Source organism: Gavialis gangeticus, unplaced genomic scaffold (assembly GCF_001723915.1).
Source record: "Gavialis gangeticus isolate Ggan-Ray unplaced genomic scaffold, GavGan_comp1, whole genome shotgun sequence".
Taxonomy (NCBI): Eukaryota; Metazoa; Chordata; order Crocodylia; family Gavialidae; genus Gavialis; species Gavialis gangeticus.
Window position 1 is genome coordinate 102,960,184 of NW_017729031.1, and position 9,101 is coordinate 102,969,284.

At 43.6% G+C, this 9,101-nt stretch overlaps 1 protein-coding gene across 1 annotated transcript in view; it reads right to left on the minus strand.

Annotated features, from left to right (window-relative positions):
• The window catches only part of PARD3B (par-3 family cell polarity regulator beta), a 999,825-nt gene that overhangs the window by 417,748 nt on the left and 572,976 nt on the right, over window positions 1-9,101 (minus strand). The window contains exons 10-11 of the mRNA XM_019523483.1: window positions 7,617-7,756; window positions 6,340-6,468 (exon numbers count right to left, since the gene is read on the minus strand). Coding sequence (XP_019379028.1) covers window positions 6,340-6,468; window positions 7,617-7,756 — 269 coding nt within the window. The remainder of the gene's footprint in view (window positions 1-6,339; window positions 6,469-7,616; window positions 7,757-9,101) is intronic.

Sequence of the window (9,101 nt, forward strand, 5' to 3'; positions counted from 1 at the left end):
TGTTACAGTTTAAACCCAAATGCACCTTACAGAATCACTAATGAAAGGCCAGTCTGTAGTCTGTCGTAATTAAGCACATCAAGATCATCCCTTGAGCTTTGTATCCAGCTCCTTACTCAGCTGTTAGATTGTCAACATCTGTCATGAATTACTCCCAACATCTGGCTAACTGGATAATAAGAAGGGCAGACTGTGGTTGGTCCAAATTCTACTTTACTGATCTGCTTCAATAAAGAAATCTCATAAGATCCTCTTATTATCTTCCTGAGCAATGACACCACCACCCAGAGTGTGCTTTGTGTTTTATTTCATGTATAATACTCAATCAGATGTCTATTAGAAGCTAATTTAGCTTGGGTTAGTGTCATATCATTCCCAATACACAGCAATCCAAAGCCTGCATTTACAGTATAAAATAATCCTCACCATTGCAACACCACCACCAAGAGATCTGTGATAAAGTTATAATGCTCTCAATATCTATTTTTTTTTATCTGATAGCAATTTATCTCCATAAGATCAGAATGGCAAAACTCTCAAACAGAACTTCTATCCAATTTAGTATCATTAAAATGTTCCTGGGTGCAGCTTTTCACAAGGTTTCTGGTAAGTCTTCTGGTAAAGTAATAAGAAGAGCAATACAAACTCTTATGAGCACAGACACAAGAATGCCACCTTTCATTATTTTCCTAATTACTATAGCGCTTAATACCAAAGCAGCTAGCATACTCTTTCTTGAGTTTACAAGGATGATAAAATAATTTTGTAACAAACCTTGAAGAGTAAACAATGCCCTTCTGTGCATGACCTTCAAAGGAAGAGACTTTGCTATAGTGGTTCTCAACCTTCAGTACCTTATATACCCCCTATTGATCGACACGGCAAAAGTGAAACCGGAAGTCCTACCATGGCACTTCTGGTTTCGCTGCTGCAAGCCGAGTCCCACTTTTTCCACTGCGGCCCAGGGCAAAGCAGCCTGCGTGGGGCCTCCCTCCCTATCTTCCAGCACACTGACACTGGGGAGTGAAACCCTCGGTACACCAGATACGGTGGGAGGGGCAGCAGCCAGAACTTTTGGCCCGAGCAGGCAAAGACCAAAATGCAGCACCCGCATACCCCTGCCTGTGTCTACCCTGGGGGTATGCATACCATGGGTTGAGAAACACTGCAGTATAGAAAGTTCTACCATAAGGATACCAAGTGTTGCAATTTAAGGCTACTACAACAATCATTTCCTATCCAATCTTATCTGCTGTGAAGAGACATAGAAGAGTCCAAGAAAACCAAGGTCACAAACCATTCAAATCACCTAAAACTTGAACTGAACTTGGGTACTCCAATAGTCAACCAAATGTAAAATTTGGTCTAGAAGCATCTATTGTTGAACTGGACATTAAAGAAAACCCCAACATTTTGTTGTGCTAGGCTTTTTTTTCCCCTCTTTTCAAAAGAAGTAGTGTCCCTTTTTTGGTACCAGAGGATAAGTCTAATATGGCTTTAATAAAACCAAAAAAACCTAGCATATTACAACAGCAAAAGCCAAATCAACTAATATTGATATTTTAAACCTCTGCAGAGACTATTTTCAGATGTCTCATGAATTCCACCAATCACCACATTAATACCAACATCTGGTGGCTTAGCAGCATGGTAAGCCATGCTTCTGCAGTGAGCTACCAAACAGATGTTACAAAAAGGCTTCTAATTAAAACAAGTGGTTTAATAAAAGCATCTAGTATAAGTGTGACATATTAAAATATTGTATTTCAGTTGACTAAGTTAAAAGGACTACAGTACTGTATTAGAAGTCACATGTTGTCACTGTTTTTACGAGGACTACTACCGGTGCCTCATTCTTTCACAGAGGTCCCCTCTACACATGCAGAAAAAGGCGCTATTGGATCTAATGAGTGATCTACTATCATGCCTCCTTGCCATACCACATGAGCATGGCAGGAAGCACGACTGTGGGATTGCGCATTAGATCCAATCATACCTTATTGGTGGTGTAGAGGGAGTCAGACCTTGGACTCCACATGGGCCTGATCCTGGGTTCCACATGGGCAGCTGGGACTGAGAGTCCCACAGCTGATGGGTCTCTTGGTCCTAGCTGCATTACACATACAGCCAGGACCGAGAGCCCTATCAGATGCAGGACTCAGTCCCAGCTGCAAGTATGTGTCTGGGGGTTTCATGTACCCCCTAGCCTTGGGGATTGTGGCTGCTGTGATCCTCCAGGCCCAGATGGTTCACGCACCCCTGAGACATGGGGATCAAGCAACTGCAATTTTCTAGGCTTGGGAGTTTCACCTTGGGCACAGTGTACTCCTGTGGCTGAAAGCCCTATCAGCTGACAGGGCTGCAGTTGCACGAGAGACCCTGCTACACATGCATATTAAAGTTTGACAGCAACCACCTATAAAGTGAACACACATTTTCAAGGTCTAACTTTATAGCTGGTTGGAGCTTTTTATTGTGTGATAGCTACTCTACATGATCTTAAGGTAACTGCACAACTAACCAGTTAATTGCACAATATTTGTAATGTATAGAGGGGGATAAAGAAAAAAATCTAAGTGAATGTCAGATTTGAAGGACAAATTTGATCACCTTTTAGATTTTAGTCATGGCAGTCAGGTGTAAGCCAGCCCTTGAAAGAATATTTACTCTTTGCTGTAAGGCAGTGGTTGTAAACCGGGGGTATGCATACCCCTAGGGGTACTTAAATAGGTAATAAAGGGTATGCAGAATGAGCTGAACACAGCCCACCTGGCCCTGGGAAGTATTGCTGCCTGGCTGCTGTGTTGGTGGCTTCACCTGCCCGCAGCCCACGGCTGTACACACACCCTGGGCAGCAGCCGTGTCCCCGACAGGCATTTCCCCCTTGCACCCCACTGAGGGCTAAGGGTGCCTGGCAGGGTGGGAAGGGACTAGGGGAACCTGGGGAGCATGGGGAAGCAGCAGCCTGGGCCCCCATGGGGGTGAGGCTCAGGGCTGCTGGGTACACAGGGAGAGCCCGAAAGTCTCCGTTCCCTGACAGCCCGCTTGCAGAGGCTCCTGGCAGTGGCTGCAGGGTGCACTGCCTGTGGGGCTCCTACTGGCCTCCTGAGCTGTTGTGGTTGTGTTTCTGGTTAGAGCCTCACCACTAGCATGCACCTCCTTTCCCAGGCAGCTGCTCTGCCTTTGCCCAGTGAATGGAGGAGCCAGAGAAAGGCGCCTGCATGCAGATGCAGATGGGTGCAGGGTTTTTGTTGCTGCAAGCAACCCAATTGTTTAGGCTCCCCACTCCTCACCCTGCCTGCATGGGGCTGCTCTGAACCCGCCGCTCCTTGGGGCTTGTACCCAGCAGGGCACCAAGGACAGACCTTGTGCTTCCCGAGCCTGTGGGGCTGGCTGCAATATGGCCTCCTCCTACCAAGGACATGCTCATGGCACGCAGGTGACAGGCCGTCTCCTGCCCCTCTCCAGCACCCACCCCTGCTCCAGCCAGATGGCCAGTCCTGTGCCTGGGGGCCTGTATTTGGAGGTTAAGAAGGGGTCCCATATTTTGGAAGCTAAGGGCAGGGGGAGGGGGCATATTTTGGAGGCTAACTTGCTTCAGGATTTGACAAACAGAAGATGTAGCCTTTTTATTTGTGCCCCTGACCGCCTCACTCAGCTCTGCCCTGCTCAGGGTTTCTCCCCTCCTGGGAGGGCTGTTTACTGTGCTTAGGGTGTGCAAACACACCCTGCATGGTGGGTTCTCACGGGCGCACGGGGCCAAGTGGGCTTCGTGGCATCATTAAAAAAAATAAAAAAATTTGGGGGGCATTAAAAAAAAATATATTTCTGGTTTTTCTTCTGCCATTAAGTGCTCACCAAGAGCTGAGGCCAAGAGCAGGCTGCCTGCAGCCGCACCCCGCTGTCACCTATCTGGAGCCTGCTCACTGATGAATGCCCCCTTGGGGAGAAGCAGGTATCTGAGCCCCGGGGCCAATCCTGACCTATCTCCGCCCGCACAGGGGCACAGGCCCTTGGGCAGCAGGGACTGCATGGCAGGGTTAATAAGTGGTTCACACAAGTGAGATGGGAGGGAAGGGAGGCTGCATCTCCTGCACCGTGAGTGCATGCATGCATGTGTGTGTGCATGCATGTGTGCAGTGGTGGCTCAGACAGCCCAGGCCTGGGCCCAGCTCACCCAGTAGTGCTGTCACTGCAGCTGATGTGCAGGGTGCAGCTGTACCAGGACTCATGAATACATTGTGGGGATGTGGCTCTGTGGCACGCAATGTCTGTGCCCAGCACTGCTGCAGGCTGAGGAGCTGTCAGGTGAGGCCTCCTGCACTTGAAGCCCTTGTGCACCTCCCCATGGGGTTCCTGCCAAGGCATGGCCACTTCACTGCCTCAGCCACCCTCACAGCCCGGCAGCCCCCGCTGCCTTCCTGCCTCACTCCGCCGTTATATTAATATTAAATGCATTATATCAGTAACGCATTTAATGTTAATTAGTGCACCCTGCCTTATATCATATAATTGGTAACATTAAAAACAAGAAAAAAAATAATATAAAGGGGGTACGTGAGCTGCAACTTTGAGACAAAAGGGGTACACTTGTTAAAAAAAGGTTGAAAACACCTGCTGTAAGGTTTAAAATGTAATAGTAGACAGGGGCTGCTGCAATTTCCAAAATAATAGTAGGACAGCAAAACATAAAACACTAAGTGGGAAAGGCATAGACACAAGAAGTGGTAAAAAAATGCAGTGCATGCACACACAAAACACACTGCAATGCTTTTCACACAATATCATTTCCTTACTTAACCCACATAAACTAATGTTGGGAATTTTGCTTATTTGTATTTATGGTTTAAAACACGTGTGAAAAAGAGTATCATCTTCGAACTTTGCTCCTATATATGATGACTATCTGTATATTTACTTAGAAACTTTGATTTACGTTCATATAAACTGAGTTCATAGTTGAGATTCCTTCTAAATAAAACCTTACCACAGCCTATATGGTTGGCTACGGTGGGAACCAATAACAAGTGATATTATTGTTTAATTAACCTGGAATAGGCTTAAAAGCATTCTGCCACTAATTTTTTCCCTTACATAATTATTCAACCAAAAAGAAGAATGAAAACAAAAATAGATTCTTTCAGTACACTTTTGCTCTGGCTCTAGATCAGGGAGTGCTCTACAGGAAAAGTGGCCAGCAGCTGCAAAAAGAAAAGGGTCACATCACAGAAACTAACCTACTTAGGATTTCCGATTGGACATTATGCAAAGCACACTTTTTGCTCAATGAGGACCAACTGATAACAAGGAGACATGAGGACAGCTGTAAGAAATGTTTTGAGAAAAAACATACAGAAGGTGATTTGCAATAAGAGATGGTGTTAACTGGTTGTAAAACCAAAGAAAAAGCAATGGTTTAATGAACAAGAGAGGACTTTTGAAGTTAAAAAAAAATCCAAACAATAAGGGCAGTGTGTGTTCTTCAAAGGAGAAGGAATATGAGACAAAAGCAGGAAGTGCTGTCCTTCCTTTATCCTGAGAATTCTCAACGAAAGGTCAAGTATACTCATCAGTCAAGATAAGGAAGAAGAGAGCAAAGGGAAGACCTTCTTGGGGAGGGAACAAGTACATATCAGAAAACACCCTCTATGTTAATGTATTCCTCCCATGCATATTTAGGATAAAGGAAACTGAGGTTTCATACTCAAGACAGCACAAGGCATCTTATGAACCATGTTTTTTTGACAGAAATACACTAGCCTCGTAACTCAATGGGAAATTAAACACTTAAGAAACTCTCAAATATTAGAACTGGTTATAGTCAGAGATTTACTGGTGAGGAAAGAAGGTTGTTCTCTCTTCTGCCTGAAAAGCCCTATAAAATCCTAACTGTTACATCATCACTGCACAATTTTTGACCACAGGCACTCCTAATACAGAAGATGCCTGTTACTTAATAGTAGGGTTGTTTCTGAAGCAGTCATTGCTATGTAGAGAGCTTCTGAGCTACTAATGTCATTTGTCCAAGCAATTACATTTATCATATATACTTAAAAACGCTTAAAACCTAAAAAGGAATAATTTAGTTTTAGTCAATCTCAAAGTTACATAATTCATTTACAGTACTCTCCTGTGAGTTATGCCTATGATATCACTTCTGGGATGAAAATCAAGTTTCATGGAATTGTATTAAAAATCAGTAAAATTAAATATAAATACTTCTCCAACACAAAACGATTACCATTTGCAGGCTTCTTAACCAATAACAGTTCATTCACATTTCTTGGGTCAGTTTCTTAACACAGAACAATTCTACACACTTGGTAGGATAAACATTACCAGCTCTCGAGGCAGAAAGGCTTCCTCCTGGCGAGCTACAATCAGAGAAACAGTCTCCCCTTGCTTAGTACTCCTCAGCATAGCAACTAGCTCTTCTTGGGTCCTGCTAGTGATGTCTCTGCCATTCACCTAATGGATGCAGTTGGGGGAGGAGAGGTGAAAGGAGAGTAGAAAAATCACTGACATTAGTGCACGCTAACCTTGACTTTTTTGGCTACTAACAGACATCACATTTATCCCAGGAAAAAGCCTTTTGCCCCAGAACCATACAGACGTGCATGTCCAATATCTTGCTTCCAGTGCCTTTGAAATAGGCTGGATAAAATGCACTAATACTTTTTCCTCAAGATATCTTGTTCAATATTTGTATGGTTATTGTGATTCACCATGGACAAGCTTGTCAAACTGCGTGTTCTCGCTGGGCAGCTAATGGCACAGGAGGACAATGTGGCTTGGAAGGGCGATGCATGTAACAAGGCTCTACTATACCCATTTTAATTTAGGTCTAATCTTGGTACTATCAAATAAAAAAAATCAAATGAGACATCTGTTTATGGCCCTTTTCTGAACTGGGGAAGGTGTGGTTCACTGGTCTGAGAGCCAAGAAGTTTTAGCTTTGGTTCCTATGTAACTCGGGTTTGGCTTTGCAAAAATCACTTAACCTCTTTGCTTATTTTCACCATCTGTTAGAGGTGGTTTATAGTACTTGCCTACCTTGCAGGGGGTTTGTGAGGCTTAATTAGTTTGTAAAGTACTTTGAAGATGAAAGCACTAGAACAAGAGCTAAGGATTATTAAAACTGTTTACATTAAGAGCTCCTTGAAGTTAGTGAGTAAATATAGCCCCATAGATAATGATATTGTAAGTCAAAAGATGTCTAAAAATTTAAAACAAACAAAACTGAGCACAGCTGTTTTAAATGGGCATTTGAAAAACCTTCGTCATGCACACACAACCTTGGATATTATTGCAGCAGTATGATTTCTTTTTAAAATTAATTTAAGTACTTTAAAAAACTGGTTGCCATGTTCTAAAATCTCTCTTATTTGAAAGTCTTGAGAAACCACTTTTAAATGCACTTTTTTCCAAATGGTAGCACAATATATTCAAGTTAACAAGCAGTGTGGAAGGTTTTCTCTTCCATTCCAGGATCTTAAGTATAGGGTTTAAATTAACAAGACATTATAATTATTTGGTCAGTAGTAAACATAAGAGCCAATAAATAGCACTTAGGAATGAAAATGATAGGAATATTTGATATTTCAGGTGTTCCTAACCTCCAGTATCCTATCTCCTGATTGTAGACGGCCATCTTTTACTGCTGCCCCTTTTGGCAATATATTCTTAACAAAAATGGGACCAGGGCCATGTACTGAAGAGTCTCTGGTAACCACAGTGAAGCCAAGTCCTTCAGGACCTAGGGAACAGAGACAGAAGGCTCATGGTAAATCTAAATAAGAATATGACAATTATCAAAAGAGCTGAACAGTCAACATAATAACATAAGTATCGAGTGCAGTCAACAAGAACGAACTACAATATTTTTGGATTAGCTATGCTCTCATCTAAAACTTAATTAAAGTTCTCTGTAAACAGAACATTCTCATAAATATTTTGTGTAGAGTAGTAAACAGCAAAGAAAATTACTGTAGAATTATGTGAATTAGTAATGTAAGTACAAGAAAGCAGGGACAGATCCAGAGGGTCTGTAGTGGTACAGTCAGACCTCCCATTTTGAACCAAGCTGTGGGAGCAGCAAATGAAACTGTCCTTGAAGGAATTAAGAATTCCACCCCCCTACCCTTTCTATCTGCGCTCAGTAGCACTTCCCTCTTCCTGTCCCCTGCTTCTCTGCCCACTGCTGTTACTGTCACCAGTTGACCTTCAGGCCAGAGGAGCTCCAGATATGCTCCTGCCTCACTCTAGCTGGGCTGCATGGGAAGCTCGGCTCAGCCAGGGACAGCAACATGTGGGTGCCTCCTCCCTGCCTGATCCCTCCATGTGTTTCTCGCCAGCCTGGGAGTAGGATCAGTGATGGGGAACCCGATTACTGCCACTGCCCCCTCCCTGTGCACCCTGACTGGAGTGGGACAGGAATGGCTTTGGAGCTTCCTCCCATTCCCTGGTTAGATGGGGACAGTGGCAGCATGAAAGAAAAGGGTGATGGTGTAAAAAGTGCATGGGAGGATGTGCTCTTATCTGATTCAGGGACTGTAAAATGTCTCTGGCTGCTGCTTCTGTGCTGTATGGTCTGGCTCACCTTGGTTTAAGTGTGTGGAAGCTGGGAGAGAGGGTGCAGTTATCCCTGCAGCACTGGTTGTTGGCCAGTTGCTGCTTCCACACCCCACTTCAATAATCCTGGATCTGCCCATGCAGGAAATGGGGATCAACTAACTCCATATCAAGGTCATAGTTATTATCCCAAAATGCATGGAATTATGTTTCAGGGATGTATGTGGTAGCTGTGTTGGTCTGAGACATAGAGAAATGCAAAAGTCTAGAACTCTTGGTTCCAAAATGATACCTTTTATTAGACCAACTGAGAAATTACAAAAAAAAATATTTTTCTGCAAGCTTTTGGGTTCATGAGCCCTTCACCAGGCTCAGGGAAAATGCAAGATGGTAAAAAGTCCCCATGTGTAGGAAATAAACTTCATTTTTCCACAGAGGAATCAGAAGCTGGAAAACTGTCCTTTTTTATCATGTTGAACTTTTGGAACCAAGAGTTCTAGACTTTTCAATTTGGAATTATGTTGAAACTT